The sequence below is a fragment of the Elephas maximus genome, chromosome 3 (assembly GCF_024166365.1).
Source record: "Elephas maximus indicus isolate mEleMax1 chromosome 3, mEleMax1 primary haplotype, whole genome shotgun sequence".
NCBI lineage: Eukaryota > Metazoa > Chordata > Mammalia > Proboscidea > Elephantidae > Elephas > Elephas maximus.
In genome coordinates this window covers 147,852,095-147,870,512 of record NC_064821.1, presented here as the reverse complement: position 1 = coordinate 147,870,512, position 18,418 = coordinate 147,852,095, and the positions used below count along the sequence as shown (strand labels likewise).

The window sequence follows — 18,418 nt, the reverse complement described above, 5'->3', positions numbered from 1 at the left end:
TGACAAAGAAAAGATGCAAACAACTAAAATAAAAAGCAAAAGAGGGAATATTACAACTGATCCAATAAAAATAATTATGACAGAAAATTATGAACAAGTATAATGGCAACAAACCGGATAACCTAAATGAAACAGGTAAATTCTTAGAAGCACACAACCTACCCAAACTGACTCAAGAGGAAACAAAGTCTCAACAGACCCATAACAACTGAAGAGATCAAATCAGAGGTCAAAAGCCTCCCAACGAAAAAAACAGCCCTGGACCAGATGGCTTCACTGGGGAATTCTACCAAATATTTAGAGAAGAACTGACACCAATGCTGTTTAAACTCTTCCAAAAGACAGATGGAAGGAATACTCCCTAACTCATTCTACTCATTCTAAGATTTTACCAAGCATAACCTTGATACCCAAAGCAGACAAAGATACCACAAAAAAAGAAAACTACAAGACAAAATCTCTTACTCATATAGATGCAAAAATCCTCAACAAAATACTAGCAAACAGAATCCAACAACATATTAAAAGAGTCATACACCATGACCAAGCGGGAATTATTCCAGGAATGAAGGGATGGTTCAACACTAGAAGATCAATCAACATAATGCATCACATCAGTAGAACAAAGGAAAAGAACCACATGATCATCTCTATGGAGGCAGATAAGCATTTGATAAATTCAACACCCTTTCTTGATGAAAACCCCAGAGAAGACTGGAATAGAAGGGAAATTCCTCAATATGATTCAGGGCATATATGAAAAGCCGACAGCCAACAATATACTTAATTGAGAAAAACTGAGAGCTTTCCCCTTGAATCGGGAACAAGACAAGGTGCCTGCTCTCACCACTTCTATTCAATACTGTATTAGAAATCCTAACCAGAGCAGTAAGACAAAAAAGAAAGAAAAAAAAAGAAAAGGTATCCAGAATGGAAAAGAAGAAGTAAAATTATCTCTATTCATAGATGATACAATCCTATATATAGAAAATCCCAAAGAGTCCAAAGAAAACTTCTAGAGCTAATAGAGGAACTTAGCAAAGTTGCCAGGAACAAGGTCAATAAACAAAAATCAGTTGGGTTTCTATACACCAGCAATGAGAAATCAGAAAGGGATTTCTAGCTGTAAATTGCATTTACAATAGCATCTAAGAGAATAAACTACCTAGGAATAAATCTAACCGGGGATGTGAAGGATTTACATAATAAAAACTATAAAACACTGCTGAAAGAGATTAAAGACTTAAATAAATGGAAAGATGCTCCATGTTCATGGATTGGAAAACTTAATACTGTTAAGATGTCCATACTACCCAAACTGCTCTACAGATTCAATGCAATCCTGATAAAATTCCAACAGGTTTTTCTTTTTAGAAATACAAAAGCCAATCCTCAGCTTTATATGGGATGGCAAGAGGCTCCGAATAGCTAAAACAATGTTGAAAGAGAAGAACAATGTAGAAGAAACAATCAGAACACTTCCTGATTTTAAAACATATTATAAAACTACAGTAATCAAAACAGTGTGGTACTCATATAACAATAGGCACATAGACCAATTAAGTAGAATTGAGAGTCCAGAAATAAACCCACATATCTAAAGTCAACTGATTTTTTACAAGGGTGTTAAGTACCTTCGATGGGGAAAGATTTTCTTCAGTAAATGGTGCTGGGAAAATTGGATTTCTACATGCAGAAAAATGAAACAGGATCCATGCCTCACACCATACACAAAAACAAATTAAATATGGATTAAGGGCCTAACTGTGCAAACCAAAACCATAAAACCTTCAGAAGGATAAGCAGGGGCAACACTGTCAAGCCTAGCTTTCAACAATGGATTATCTAATATAATAACAAAAGCTCAAACAGCAAAAGACAGCAAAATAAATGAGACCTCATAAAAATTAAAAACGTGTGTTCATCAAAAGATTTTACCAAAAAAGTGAAAAGACGAGCCACCAACTGGGAGAGTATCTTTGGAAACCATATGTCCAACAAGAATCTAACAACCAAAATATATGTAAAAATTTGACAACTTAACCACAAAAAGATAAATAATCCAATCATCAAATGGGCAAAGGACTTGAATAGACATTTCACCAATGAGGACATTCAAATGGCCACCAAACACATGAAAAGATGCTCAGTGTTATATACCTAAAAGACTTGAAAGCAGAGGCTCAAAGAGACTTATGTACCAACGTTCATTAAAGCACTATTCACAATAGCAAAAAGGAGGAAACAACCTAAATACCCATCAACAGATAAATGGATAAATAAAATGTGGTACATACATACAGTGGAATACTACTCAGCCAGTAGGAGCAATGAAGTCTTGATACATGCTACAGTATGGATGGAGCTTAAAGACATTATGATGAGTGAAATAAGCCAATCACAAAAGGACAAATATTTTATGACCTCATTTATACTAAACACAAGAAGAGGCAAATATATAGAGACCAAAGTTTATTAGTGGTTAGGGTCAGGAGGGAGGGAGGGGGAAAAAGGAGTTAATGATGATGGTAAAATTGCATTAAGGGTAGGGTTGCACAGTCAATTATTGTAATTGCTGTCAATAAGTTGTACACCTGTAAAAAGTTGAATTGGCAAAAGTTGTGTGATAGATATAGTTACAACAATGACAAAAAAAAAAAAAAAGAGTAGCTGCTGAGGCTGCTTATGTACAACCAAACACCTCATGAAATTTGGTTCCTTGGTACAGAGGTTTAGGGTCATGGTTTCATGGGACATCCCACTTAACTTGTTTAGTGCTTCTGTTCTACCTCCTAGTTTGTTGTGTAGTGCCTGAGGTCATAACAGCTTGCAAGCAGCCATCCAAGGCTCAACAATTGGTCTCTATTCACCTGGAGCAACAGAGGAAGAAGGAGAGTCAGGAATAGGAAGAAGATATGGAATGTGTAGCTAACTGTCTCCATAAACAACTGCCTCCTTTGCCATGAGACCAGAAAAACTAGATGATGCCTGGCTACCATTACTGAACATTTTGATCAAAGATTCCATAGAAGAATCCTGATCAAAAGGGGGGAAATGCAGAACAGAATTTCAAATTCTTAGGAACTCTAGACTTTCTGGAGCCATGGATGGTGGATGAACCCCTGAAACTACTGCCCTAATATAATCTTTAAATCTTAAACCGAAAATATTCCCTGAAGTCATCTTAAAACCGAACAGTAGTTTAGCTTAACTAGTAAAAAACATCTGCCTTGAGCATTATGCTCTTTTAAGAACTATCTATATGGGACCAAACCGATAACAGGGACTTGAATGGTTAGATATGAACTTCAGGGGGCAGTCAGTTAATGTTAATGACGGAGGAACAACTCAGAAAAGGAGGATAAGAATGGCTGCAGAACTTGTAAAACATAATCAATGTCACTAAGTTGTATGTGTAGGAACTGTTGAATTGGTTTATGTTTTGCTGTTTATAGTCTCAAGAACAAACTAAATAAAATTTAGGGAAAAAAAGGAGAGGGAAGAAATGTATTATACCATAATCACAAAACAAAAAACCCTGCATTTGAATAGTGCTCTTCTCTATTCGGAAACCCTGGTGGCGCAGTGGTTAAGTGCTACGGCTGCTAGACAAAGGGTCGGCAGTTCAAATCCGCCAAGTGCTCCTTGGAAACTCTATGGGGCAGTTCTACTCTGTCTATAGGGTCGCTATGAGTTGGAATCGACTCGATGGCACTGGGTTTGGTTTTTTTTTTTTTTGGTTTTCTTTTCTATTCTCCCAGATATAATCTTATTATGGATATACGTACATCCTTACCTATAGATGAGTAACTAAGGGACAAAAAAGGGCTAAGCAACTTGTGCAAGGTCACCCAGTAGATTTGTTGTGAATGAGATCCCAGGCAGCCAGAGTGCTGGCCTGGGGCCTTTTCCAACGGAGCCTGGGGTGCACTAAGCACTGAGCACAGTCATTGCTACAGTCCTGCCTGAGGCACCTGGTGCTGCAGCTGGGCACACAGGTGGATTTAATTCAACAGATTTCAAGGCAACTATATATTTTTAGATGTTTGTATTTAGTATTTTCTTCCTTCCAGACTTATTAACTGGTTCAAAAACCACTTAATGATTTCTATTTGATTATAAATGGAACATACTAGAGTCAATCCTACCTGTAGTATTCCCAGTTCCCTGCCCTGGGCAACTTGTCTGTCCAGCCATTTTTCAGGAAATTAAAAACCTTCTGCATGATGTGAATTGTCAGATTCAGTGGAAGACGCTGATGGTGCATTGTAATGGCACTTGACAGCACAGGGGTGTTACATTATTTATAAAACCATTGAGTTTTTCCTAGGAAGTTGTGAAATTCAAGTAGTAGTAGTTGCATCATCAGAACCTAACTTCAGGAGAACTAAAAAAAACGCTCCAGGTACAATTTCCTGCATCTTTTGTCTCACAGGATAGGTCCATTCCTCGGAACCTTTGAATCCAAGGGAGGATGACCACAAAATTTCTGCTACTTGCTCCCTTCCTCCCTCCTTCTGTTCATTGAGGCAAGGATGGGAGCTCCAGCTTCTCGTCCACCGTCCTGGCCCTGAGGCCGGTGAGGGGGTTGGGAGAGTGAGTGACCCAGCCAGCTGGGGCTTTAGGCAGTGGGAGACTGACTTACAACACGTACACACAGCCTAATGGCGGGGGGAGGGGGGCCCAGCAGTCACTCCCTACCCCAAGCGTCCTGGCCTCTCAGACACAAACCTGACAACTAACTGCCTTATCTTCTTTCCCGCCCTCCTGTGAGGAAGAATTGTCATCAAATGAATGCTGTCTGGGCAGAGGGATGCATTTATTTGGCATAGCAAAACGAGGTGAAATACCCCATACCAGTGTCCTAGCATATGCCTTAAACTGTCTTTTATAAATAAGCCAGCTAGTTTGGTACCAACTGATAAAAGTGGCTCATGATCAAAACTTGGGGAAAAAAGAATTAAATAAAAATTTAAAGATCTCATCTATAACATTTCACCTCATAACAACTCATAATTTTACAGTATTAACTTCACTAATACTATAAACTAGCAACATATAACAACTCTGTCCAGAATGGCCCTTGTCCACTTTTATGCCTATTGAAATCAGGCTCATGATCCTACCCAGATAGAATGCCTTCCCTGCTCTGAAGCCTGCTCATCCTCTGCACTGACAGTCTCCCTCCCCTGTGCACTTGTATAGGGCACTGTATGTACTTTGGAGCCCTGGTGGTGCAGTGGTTAAGAGCTCAGCTGCTAACCAAAAGATCAGCAGTTTGAATCCACCAGCTGCTCCCTGGAAACCCTATGGGGCAGTTCTCCTCTGTCCTATAGGGTTGCTGTTAAGTCAGAATCAACTCGATGGCAACAGGCTTGGCTTTTTTTTTTGAGGGGGGGGCGGTATATACTTTTACTGGGGCCTTTATAGTACGCTTTGTCTTGTGCCACAGATATTTGGTGTTTTAGATTTGTCCTTACTGGATTCTAGTGAGATTTTCAGTACTGGACACCTAGCACACAGTTATCTGGAACAAACTGCCCTCTGGGAACTTTTCTTAATAACCACAGCGAAGATGGCAAGTAGGCACAGGACTGAAAACTCTTCCAGGGTGCATTTTTATCAGAATTTTCGCTCCACTCAGCACTAACCCCTGGAATCCAAGCTGTGGCTGCCGAAACCAGATCCTAGAGCCAGGGCTGCCTTGGCTGTTCAGTCCCCTGAGGCGTAGGTGCAGACATGGAGGTGAATGCTCTGTGGGGGAGTCCAACCCCATAGGAGAACACAGTGGACAGGTGCTCCTCCTCTCAGCCACACTTCTACTTCATGTCTCTCCGGGAGAGTTAAACATTTTCCACCCAGGCCTATCTCATTTTCTTCAACTCTACTCTCAAACTCTCCAGAACCCTGAGAAAAATATCTGAGTAGGAAGAAAAGTAGAAACAGGAAGGCAGGGGCCTAATGCCAGGCAGTGCCCATACACCATCACTCAAGGTTGAGTTGAGCAGCTCCTAACCTGACTCTTGGAGTTTTCAGGAAGGACTAACCGGGGGGAGGGCGTGGCACAGACAAGAGTCAGAGCAAAGACCTCTATCTTGACTCAAAACAAAAGGAGGTGAACATCAGTTCTTGGTTTGCCCCCAAAAGGTAGAACTCTGAGGAGATGAGGCCAATCCTACCATGGAGGAAGTTAGGAAGTAAGAAATACTCCTCTTCCACTCTGCTACTGGATTTCTTACACTAAACTTACACACAATACATAAAGCCTTTCAAAGCCCAAATGTCTTTCCATCATCATGATGCATCATTAAAACCAAAAATACCTCAGATGAAATGCCCTTCTAACCTCAGAAGATCAATGTGAGCAGACTGACACAACCACCAAAAACACAGAGTCGTCCTCACCGGAGCTGGACAGGAGTCGGGGAGAAGGGACAGCAGCTGTCAAGGAGCAGGCAGGCAATGCTGAAGAGGACCTCTTGGCCCCAGAAAGTTTCTCTCTATACACGTATTTCACCTTATAAACAAAGGAGGCATGACAGAATTAGAATATCACCATTTTATAATCTCTAATGAATTAATGCTCAGTTCTTGGATGGTGCAATCGGTTAAGCACTCATTTACTAGCTGAAAGGTTGATGTTCAAACCCACCCAGAGAAGCACCTTGAAAGACAGGCCTGGAGATCTGCTTCTGAAAGGTCACAGCCTTGAAAGCCCTATGGCACAATGGGGTTGCTGTGAATCGGAATTGACTAGATGGCAACTAACAACGACAAATTAATGAACCTACTCACTGAGCATCAACGGCCTCTAACATCACAAAACAGCAAATATTATTTGCTTGCCACTGGAAAAACACAACAGTACCTGTGAAGGAGTCTTGCCAAAAAAGGTGATCTTGAATTTGATCAAGTCTCTTGATCAGGGTTCTCACCCTAGGTGATTTTATCGTCAGAGAACATCTTATAATGTCTGGAGACAACTGGGGAAGGGGTTCTACTGACATCTAGTGGGTAGAGGCCAGGAAAGCTGCTAATCATCCTACATGCACAGGACAACTCCCCAGAGAATTTCATGGCACTAACTGGTCAATAGCGCCAAGGTTGAAAAACCCTGCTCTATATTCAACTACAACTTTATAAGCAATATAGAGGACAGAGGAACATTATACCAAATTATACCAAAGGGTGCACCCAGCAAAACCTAGACTGTAGGCAATTTTACAGGACAAATAACAGTTTCTTCAATAAGTTGGAAGAAAAAAATATAGAAGGGAAATCTCTAGATTAAAAAAATATAGATATATCATGAACAAGAATAAATGAGACCAGACTTGCCACTTCATTGTAACCAACTAGTTACTGTACAAAATATATAAAATATCATCTGCAGACACTGGACTACTGACAGCCCTGAAAGATGGAGTCACATGCAAATGAGGTGAGCCTTACAATTGCTCCAACTTTCTGCCTACAGACACATTCTGCACCATGACATGTGGAGGGGGGAGGCAAGCAGAGCATGGCACTCTTGCTAAATTGAGGAGATATGAATCATAGTTCAGGGAGAGTATGGCAGCTGGAATTTGAAAGACAAAATACCAGGGAAACAGCTATGCGGAGGCAGAGGGAGAGCTCCAGAAATTTACATAGGCAATTTCTTAATTCTACTGCTGAAGACTAAGCTGCACAAATGTAGGATGTAACTTCAAAAGGATAGGTAAAGAACGTCCAGAGAGCTGTAGCTAAACAATTCCCATAGCTCCACAGAGCTAAGAGACTGGGTTCTCATCAGCCAGAATGGAGAGACCTGTTGAACACTGAAGGCATTCAGGACAGACCCCAGAAGGGTCATGCCTTAGTGGTACATCTAAGTTAGTCCTAAAGAAAAATGTATTCTAGACCAAAAATGAAGTTTCAAAACAATCCTCATTTTATATATTTCTTTAATTTATTAAATGACATTTATAACATACAGAAGTAAAATGTATAATAGCACCAAGTAAAAGGAGGGAAATGGAAGTATACAGCGAGATTCTTACATTATATGTGAAACAGAATATTATCTGAAGGTAGACTGATGAGTTAAAGATCCATATTAAAATCTTTAAAGGTATAATTATTAAGCCAATAGTAGACATAGCAGAACTTAGAAAAATTAATCCAAAAGAAGGCAGGAAAAGAAAAAGAAGCAAAGAACAAATGGGACAAATAAAAAACAAACAACAAGATGACAGACTTAAACCCAATGAAATCAATAATTACATTAAGTATAAATACCTTAAAGACCCCAATAAAAAGGCAGAGATTGTCAGGCTGGATTAAAAAGAAAAAAAGTGAAACCCAACTATATGCTGTCTATAACAAACTTCAAATATAACGACACAAATAGATTAAAAGTAAAATGACAAAGATACACCATGCAAATACTAATCGTAAGAAAGCTGTAATAGCTCTATCATATCAGAGAAGGAATTTTACCAAAGGAAAAGAGAAACATTTCATGATAAATAGGTCAATTGAGCATAAATACATAATCCTAAAACTATATGCCCCTAAAGCAGAGTCTCAGGATATATGGGGGCAAAAACTGACAGAACAGAAAGGAAAAATAGACAAATCCTCAATGGTCACTGAGATTTCAACAAACCTCTCATTAACGGGTAGAACAAGTAACAGAAAATTAATAAGAATACAGAAAACTTGAACAACCATCTTGACCTGACTGACACAGAAAATTCCACACAACAACAGCAAAATACACATTCTTTTCAAATGCACATGAAATAATCACTAAAAACAGACCACTTGTAGGACCATAAAAAAGTCCCAATAAATTTAAGAGGACTAAAATCATACAGGAGCCCTGGTAGTACAGTGGTTAAGAGCTTAGCTGCTAACTAAAAGGTTGGCAGTTCAAATCCACCATCCAGTCCTTGGAACCCCATGAGGCAGTTCTACTCTGTCCTACAGGGTCGCTACGAGTCGGAATCGACTCAACAGCAACAGGCTGGGCTAAAATCATACAAAGTATGTTTTCTGATGAAAACAAAATTAAATTTAAAATCAGTAACAGAAAAATAGCTGGAAAATCTCCAAATATTGGAAATCATAAAACAAACTTTAAATAACCCATAGGTCAAAGACGAAATCACAAGAAAATTGAGAATATTTTGAACTGAATGAAAATGAAAACGAACCATATAAAAATGTGTAAGTTGCACAGTTAAAGCAGTGGTTAGAGAAAAATGTACAGCTTTAAATACTTCGTTTTAAAAAAGAATCTAAAATCCGGATCTAAGCTTCTACTTTAAGAAGCTAGAAAATGAAGAGCAAATTAAACCCAAAGTCAAATAAGGGAAATAATGATAAGAACAGAAATCAATGATATGGAAAGCAGACTATAAAGAAAAATCAATGTAACCAAAAGCTGGTTCTTTGAAAAGATCAAATAAACTGACAAAATCTAGCTAGACTGATGAAAGAAAAAAGAGAATTCAACACACATTTCTAATATCATAAATGATAAAAGGGACATCAGTACAGACCCTACAGATATTAAAATAATAACAAGGGAATATTATGAACACTTTATGCCAATAAATTAAACAACTCAGATGAAATAGAACAATTCCTTGAAAGACACAAATTACCAAACCTGACACAAAACACGGAAAATCTGAGTAACCCCATATATATTAAAGAAACTGAATTCTCGAGCTAAAACTTCCCACAAAGAAAACTGCAGCCCAGGTGGCTTCACTGGTGTAATCTATCCAACCAGTTAAAGTAATATCATACCTATAAAAACTCTTTTGGAAAACAGAAGAGACAGGAACTCTCCCCAGTTCATTCTATGAGGCCAGCATTACTGTCATATCAAAATCAGACAAAGACATACAGGAAAAGAAAATTACAGACCGAATTCCTTAACACAGAATTAGCAAATTAAATCTAACAATATATAAAAAAGATAATACATCATAAGCAATTGCAGCTTGTTCCAAGAATGCAAGCATAGCTTAACATTCAATGGAGAAAAACCATTTGATCACCTCAACAGATGAAGAGAAAGCATCTAACAAAATTCCACACCCATTCATGACTAAAGCAGTCAGCAAACTAGAAATAGAAGGGAATTTCTTTAAGATGATAAAAGGCATCTACAAAAAATCTACAGTGAACATCACAGTCAATGACGAAAGATGTTTTCCTTTACAATCAGGAAGAAGGCAAGGATATTTACTATCACCACTTCTACTCAATATTGTTACTGGAGGTCTGAACCAAGGACAGTAAGAAAAAGAAATGAAAAAGCATTCAGATTGGAAAGGAAGATGTAAAATTCTTTATTCAGAGGTGATATGTTTGTGTACCTAAAAAATCCTAATAAATAAATATAGCAAGGTTACAGGATACAAAGCCAATATACTATAATCAATTTTATTTTTATATAGTAGCAACAAAACAATTGGACAATGAAATTTTAAAAACGAATACTACTTACAAAAGCATCAGAAAAAAACAAGAAATTCTAAGGGATCAATTTAACAAAATATGCACACGATCCTAAACTAAAAACTATTAAAACACTACTGAAAGAAATTAAAGAACTGAATTAATGGACTGGTATACTAAGTTCATGGACTGGAAGACTCAATACTGTTACGATGTCAATTTTCTCCAAACTGATGTATAAAACCAAAAACCCATTGCCATCAAGTGGATTCCAACTCATAGCTTGTGACTCATAGCGACCGTATAGGACAGAGTAGAACTGCCCCATAGGGTTTCCAGGGCTGTAATCTTTACGGACGCAGACTGCCACATCTTTCTCCCTCCGAGAGGCTGACAAGTTCAAACCACCGACCTTTTAGTTAGCAGCCAAGCAGTCAACCACTGTGCCACCCAAAACAAACAAACAAAAAACAAATCCACTGCCGTCCAGTCGATTCCAGCTTATATCAACCCTACAGGACAGAGTAAAACTGCCCCATGGAGTTTCCAAGGAGCGCCTGGTGGACTTGAACTGCCAACCTACTGTGCCACCAGGGCTCCTTAAATTGAGGTATAGCTTCAAGCAATTCCAAACAAAACACCTGTAGGCTTTTTGGGGGGGCTGGGGTGGGGGGTAGGGGGTGGAGTAGAAATTGACAAGCTGAGTCTAAAATTTTTATGAAAATATAAAAGATCTATTACAGTCAAAACAATTTTCAAAAAGAACAAAGCTGGAGGACATACACTATCTGACCTCAAAAAAAGACACAGACCAATGGAAAGAATAGAGTTCAGATATAATATAAAATATCCAATTGGTTTTTACAGAGGCGCCAAAGTAATTTGATAGGAGGAAAAGTAATCTTTCCAATAAATAATACTGAAATAATACCCATATGGGGTGGGCCAGGGAATTAATCTCAACCTTTACTTCACAGCATACTCAATGAGTAACCCATCACACGTCACAGGCATGAACACACAACCTAAAACCGTCAATCTTTTAGATTCAGAGACTAGAGGAGGCAGTTGCGTTTTTGTAAATAATTTTTTTTTAGCACCGAGTCATGCCCAATTGTTCATGTATTGTCTTTATCTGCTTTACGGTTCCTGGGGTGGTGCAAACTGCGCTCAACTACTAAACAAAGGCTGGTGGTTCAAACCCAACCAAAGGCGCCACAGAACAAGGGCCTGGCGATCTGCTTCCATACACATTACAGCCGAGAAAACCCGATGGAGCTCAGGTCTACTCTGTAACACGTGAAGGTGCACAGAAGTCGGAATCAGGTTTTTATAGCTGCTTTTGAGCAATAATGGCACAGCTGAGTAGTTCAGACGGTATGTTTACTCTCAGTCCTTTAAGAAAAAGTTTGAGCATCCCTGCTCTAAAAGAAAAGGGGGCAAAATCTAGGGAACAGTGTTCCAGGACATAAAAAAAAGCACAAACCATAACAGAAAACACTGATAAGCTGTACTTCAAAATTTAAAACTTCTGCTCTTCGCAAGACACTATTCAGAAATGAAATGCAAGCCACAAAAATGGAAGAAAATATTTACAAATGACTTACATCTAAATTATATTAAGAACTCTTACAGCTCAATAATAAAAACAAACAACCCTATAAAATAAGGAGTGATAGATCTGAACAGACGCTTCACCGAAGAAGATAGAGGACTGAGCAACAAGCACGTGAAACAGCACTCCAAGGCATTCAGTGGTGCCTCGCTGTGGTTTAAATTCGCATTTCACTGACACCAGTGATGTTGGAAATGAGAAGAAACTGCCTCAACATCATTATGATCAGTGCAATGCACATTTAAACTACAACGAGATGCCGCTAAACATCCACCAGAATTTTAAATTTTGGCTAGAATGAAACACTAAAGAAACAGCCTGCAGTTTCTTTCTCCTACCCAAAAGAAATGAAAAAATACATCCACCCAAAAACATGTACACAAATGTTCATAGCAATTTTCCTGATAGTCTAAAACCAGAAATACTCAAATGTCCATCAACAGATAAATCAATAAAACAAATCGTGATATATCCTTACAATGGAATACTACTTAACAATACTCGAAAACCCATTACCATCGAGTTGATTCTGACTCATAGCGACCCTACAGAACAGAGTAGAAATGCCCCCATAGGATTTCCAAGGAGTAGCTGGTGGATTCGAACTGCCGACCTTTCGGTTAGACGTCAAGCTCTTAACCACTTAATAATAAATACCCATAATATTGTAAAAATAATGGATGAATCTCAAAAAGCATTATGCTAAATGAAAGAAGCTAGGCACAAAAGAATATATTCTGTATTATTATATTCATATGAAATTCTAGAAAAAAACCTAATCTTTAGAGACAAAACAGGTGGTGGTGTAGGGGTGGAGGGTATTGCAAACAAGCATGAAGAACTTTTTGGAGTGATGGGATTGCCCTGTATCTTGACTGTGGTGGTGATTACATGGGTGTATACATTCGTCAAAACTCATTCAAAGTGTATACTTAGAAACAGTACGTGTCATCATATGTAAATTATACCCCCATAAATTGTGTGTGTGTGTGTGTGTGTCGTATCAATTACAATGTGTAGACTCTATCTGAATCCTGACTCAAAAAAACTGTTCAAAAAAGAAATGACCTTTAAGTCAATGTGATCACTGACTGGATATTTGATAACGGTAACAGTATTTAAAAAGCAATCTTGTCTTTTTGGAAATGCACTGATATGTTTACAGATGAAATTACATGATGTCTGGGATTTGCTTCAAAATAATAGGACAGAATGAGTCAGGCTAAAGAGCCTTAGTGGCACAACAGGTAAGCACTTGGCTGCCAACCAAAAGATCAGCAGTTCAAACCCACCATTCACTCCTCAGGAGAAAAGGCCTGGCAATCTGCTGCTACAAAGGTTACAGCCTAAGAAGCCCTATGGGGCACTTGACCCTGTCCTGTAGGGTTGCTATGAGTCAGAACCAACTTGACGGCATACTATCACATGGATAAAACAAGACTGGTCATGAGCTGATAAATTTTGAAATTGGGGTTGAATAAATGGCAGTTCATTATACTATTCTATCTTCCTATGTGTTTGAAATGTTCTGTAACAAAAAGTTGTTTAAAAAAAAAAAAAAGAATCTACTCCTCGGTTGTACTCTGGGCTAGCCTAAGATTCTCCCATCTCAGACCAGAGACCCATCCCCTTCCTTCCCCCTTTGTTTTTGTTAGCTGTCACTGAGTTGCCCCAACTCAGGGGACCCCATGCACAGTGGGATCAAACTGCTGCAATTCCTAGGATTTTCACTGGCTGATTTTTCAGAAGTAGATCACCAGGCCTTTCTTCTTAGTCTGGAAGCTCCAGTAAAACCTGTTCAACGTCACAGCAACAAGCAAGCCTCCACTGACAGACAAGTAGTGGCTGGAGCTTGAGGCACACTAGCCAGAAATCAAACCTGGGTCTCTCACATGGAAGGCAAAAATTCTACCACTGAACCACCCACCACTGCTCTCAAATCAGCTTCTGGTGAGTCAATTCCAACTCACGGTGACCCAATATGTGTGTCAGGGTAGAACTGTGCCCTGTAAGGTTGTCAATGGCTGATTTTTCTGAAGTAGATTGCCAGATCTCTCTTCTAAGGTGCCTCTGGGTGTACTTGAACCTCCAACGTTTCATTTAGCAGCTGAGCACATTAACCATTCACACCACCCAGGACTCCCTCTTTCCCCTTTACTCCTCTGCTTTTCCCTAGCAAAGCATACATGTAATATGTGTCTCAGGGCTGATCTAATCCTGTCATTTTCAGAAAACAGAACCATTTGAAAGCCAGCAAGCTAAACAAATGCTTTGCACAAATCTGACATCATGCTGTTGCTCAAAAATATTAGATAAATTAAAATATGAGAGGTTCTATTTGAATAGTCAGTCCCTCAAACTCAACTTTTTCCCTTCCCTAAGACTTTTCAAAATACATTAAATATCTCCCACTTCTTCTATCTTCTTTCTCAGAAAGGAGGACTATGTTATTTGAAAACTGTCTCAGGACATTTAAACTATATATATTCTTATACAGGGAGGCAGTGGCATCAAACGCCTGCTCTCTGAAACAGGTGGCTTATTTGCTTATCAGAGTAATAATAAAGTCAAAGAATAAAGTGTAAACCTTCCCCCCCAAAAATCCTCATTATACCAGAATGGGCTCCTAACCTTCCCTTTAAATCCCCCATTTTCTTCACACAGAGTCCCTGAGTGGCACAGATGGTTAAATGCTGGACTGGAAGGTTGGTGGTTCTAACCCACCCAGAGGCACTTCAGTAGAGCACAGTTCTACTCTACACACTGGGGGTGGCCAAAGTCAGGATTGACTTGAAGGAAATCAGTGGGGGCTTTTGTTTCTTTACACGTGAAAGTGCCTTTATTTTTGCAGCTTATCACCATGCTAGCGGTGAGGTGAAGAGAAAAAAAAGCCTCAGAAGCTTAAAAATAGAAACACAAAAGCTGGATCAGAACTACCCAGAAAGACCATTTCGCTTCTGTGCTAATTACAATCATTCTCTAAACTTCAAACACAAACTAATCACTTCTTCCAAGAAACCTTCACATTCTCGCCATTGAAAATACATCATCCTTGTACTTCTCCATAGGCCACCTGGCACACATCTCTTGGGGAGCTCACATTATTACGCCTTTGCTGTTGCTGTGTGCCACTGAGTCCATTTTCGACTCATAGCGGCCACCCCACGTGACAGAAAATTCCCTAGGATTTTCTAGGCTATAATCTTTATGGAAACAGATCACCAGGTCTTTCTTCCAAGGAGCTACTGGGTATGTTCAAACCACCAACCCATGGTTAGTGGCAGAGTGCTTAACTGTTGCACCACCATGGCTCCTTTACTATGTCTTAAAAAAAAAAAAATTTTTTTTTTTTTTTGGGCCTTATTTATTCAGTATTGTCCATCTCTACCCTGCCTAGCACAGAGTGGGATCACACTAGATTCTTTGAGTGAATGCTGAATAAACCAGCAATGAGCACAGGAATGAAAATCCTTACTGGGTTCGTTGCAGACCATAAGTTCTGTTTGCTCTGGTACTAACCCCTGGGACCGACAGCAGTGACTGCTGAAGTCCACATTCCTGGGTCAAAGGCTTTTACACAGAACCTGCTATGAGAGGTGTTGAAGTGAAGGTGCTTAGGAGAATGTTCTATTTAAGGAGGTGGGGAGAGCAGGGAACAACCAACCACCATAGATTAGATGGACAGTATATTCTTTCTCTAGGCCAAAGTTTTATTTCCTGCCAATTTGGGGACCGACACATTTTCTACCGGGGGCCTATCTTACTTTCTTCAAGTTCATTCTTAAACTCTTCTCAGAACCATGAGACCACAGGCTATGTACTGTAAAGCTAATGAAGCTTAAGCTTCAGGGTGCCTACTTGCACAGTTCCTACAATCAGGAAGCATTTCTAAGTACGCATTTCTGGCAAACTTCCTAAAAAATCTCAGAAGAAAGGGACCCAAATCTCCAAGACTCGTATAATTTGTTGTGATTTCTTTACTTATTCCAAATATTATCTTTCATATCTAATTCTGAGTTCTTTTTCTTAAAGAGGGGGCACCCCCTTCCCCCCGCCCCCCGCCCCCGCCAAAAAAAAATCCCTGAATATGGAGGCAAAGGTAATTTCCAAAGAGGTAAGGAAAAGGTAAGTGACGGGGGGGGGGGGGGCGGGCAGGGGGAGCTCCTTGTCTATTCAGCTCCACCACTGCCTTGGGGCTTTCAAGAAACACTCTCTAGTACCCCCAAAGATTCACCTTTAGAAGACCGAGAATGTAAAGGATCCAAAAAACTCCATGTGGAGGGGGTGGTAAAGGAACCCACCCTTGGTCTCTAAAGAGATGTGGTGGCGAAAAAGCGAGACAGATCTTGGACATTTCAAAGGGGCTTAAACAAGGAAAATCCCTGCCTTCTCTGTTCCGGCCAAAGCAAGGCCCCCTCTCCGTCCGCCCTCACTCCTCTCTCCGCGAGCACGGGGAGGTCAGAGTCCTGGAACATCCAGGCCAGAATTCACAGTGACACCCTCTCCTTGTAGTAGCTGCAATCCTCCGACAGTCAATTCTTTATTTTCCAAAGTGCAAGGCTGGTCGTAGGACCAGGGCTGGAAGAGGTGGATGGGGCAGGGGTGAGGAGGGGTAAGTGAAGGCACAGCAACCAGAGGAAGAAAGACACGGATGGGGAGAGACTGACAGGAACGCAGCAGACAGGGGCACTTGGAGAGAACCGGAAGGGGGGTGTTTTGGGTACCACCACCCTGCACCAGTCCGAGCCTAGGTGAGGGGATGTCTGGTAAGAAAAGGCAAATATGGAACGCGGGATGTCTGTTGTTTCATAAGCCTTCGCATTTATCAGACTGAAATTTCAAAAAACGCAACCAAACTTCCAAAAAGATCCCAAGCGAGCAAGGCGAACTTGACGACTCTGAAGCAATCCCTGTAAAGCAGCCCCTGAATTCTGCATGGGGAGACGGGCTGCGGGACGCTCGGGGAACCTGGCAGAGGAGGGAAGTCCCCCCACCAGCCTCTCCCCGGCGGCCCGGGCGGCGTCGCAGCAACTATGGACGCAACCCGCAGTCCGCCAAGTGCGCGCTCGCCCGCTTCGTCCTCCCGCTCCTCCGCTCCCGCCTGCCGCATGCCCCTCGCCGCGTCCGACCCCGGCCCGCGGGGCTCCGGCCACCAACGCAGCCCGCAGCCGCCTCCCCCGGGGCCGCCGCGTGGGCCGCCCGGACCCTGGACGGCAACCGGCGGACGGCCGTACGGGGCGACCCCCGCCCGGAGCCGACGCCCACACTCACCGCGGCGCTCCATCCCGCGTCCCGGACGCGGACGCCCGCCCAGCACTTACGGCCGCCGCCGCCGAGGGCTGGAGCTCGCCGCCCCCATCCCCCACGGCCCGCGGACGCCCGGCCGAGCCGCCGCCGCCGCCCCTGCTGCTACAGCCACCACCGCGCCGGCCGCGGCCGCCCCGCCCCCGAGCCTCGCACCGCCCACTCGGCCGCGCTCCGCCCCCCGGGGCCCAGCCCATTGGTCCGCGCTCCCGGGGGCGGGGTTAAGCGCCCTCTGGCAGGTGGGGCGGCTGCGGGCTCTCGGGTGCTGGCTGTCAGCTGCGCCCCAGTCTGCTGATTGCCCCCCAACGTTGCAGGACGTGTTAAAGCCCTGTGCGGGTGGCAGCAGGGCGGCTGGAGCGAACCTTAGGGACAAGTCACCTTGTACACCTTCCAGCAGGGATCAGGCCTGCAGTCCTTAATGTTTAAGTGGACATTTTTCAGGTGGACAGAATAAATTTCTTCCCCCATCCTCCTTCTCCATTTAGAAACAAAAATACATTTTGTGCCTAACTTTAAAACTGGCACCCTCTTTTCTGTCTTCGACTGTCTTTCAATTTCAGAAGACAAAATTACTCAAAACATTAACTGTTATGTGCAATACCTGGCACATAGGAGGTACTCAGTAAACACTAGTTGAACACATGTCCCCCTAACCTTGCATTCATACTAGCTTCTTACCATTAAATGGTCCTTAAGTAATGCGAGTCATTAGTCAACAAGATGGGAAAAGCACTTAGCTAGATGTTAGATCAGTAACACATCCTATATGGGGGGAAAAGAATGACATTACTGTTGAATAGTGAGAATACATATTAGTAATGCAAAACAACTCTACCAAGAATACCCTTCCCCTAGTCTGTGCTAGGAGCCCTCCTGGCGCAGTGGTTAAGTCTCCAACTATTAATTGAAAGGTTGGCACTTCGAGTCCAATAGCTGCTCCTTGGAAACCCTATGGGCAGTTTTGCTCTGTTCTATAGGGTCGCTCTATGAGTCGAAATAGACTCAATCGCAATGGGTTCTTTAGTCTGTGCTGATGTGTAT

At 41.5% G+C, this 18,418-nt stretch overlaps 1 protein-coding gene across 3 annotated transcripts in view; it reads right to left on the bottom strand.

Annotated features, from left to right (window-relative positions):
• ARHGAP29 (Rho GTPase activating protein 29) overlaps window positions 1-17,495 on the bottom strand; it is a 94,983-nt gene extending 77,488 nt beyond the window's left edge. For 2 of the 3 annotated variants that reach the window (XM_049879737.1, XM_049879740.1), the window contains exon 1: window positions 17,345-17,495. Coding sequence is in view for 1 of the 3 variants with exons in the window: in XM_049879740.1 (XP_049735697.1) it covers window positions 17,345-17,357 (13 nt within the window). In the remaining 2 variants the exon portion in view is untranslated. Of the gene's footprint in view, window positions 1-6,405; window positions 6,518-17,344 lie in introns of all 3 variants that reach the window. The other variant, XM_049879738.1, reaches the window with a different exon arrangement.
• Window positions 17,496-18,418: the final 923 nt, after the last annotated feature.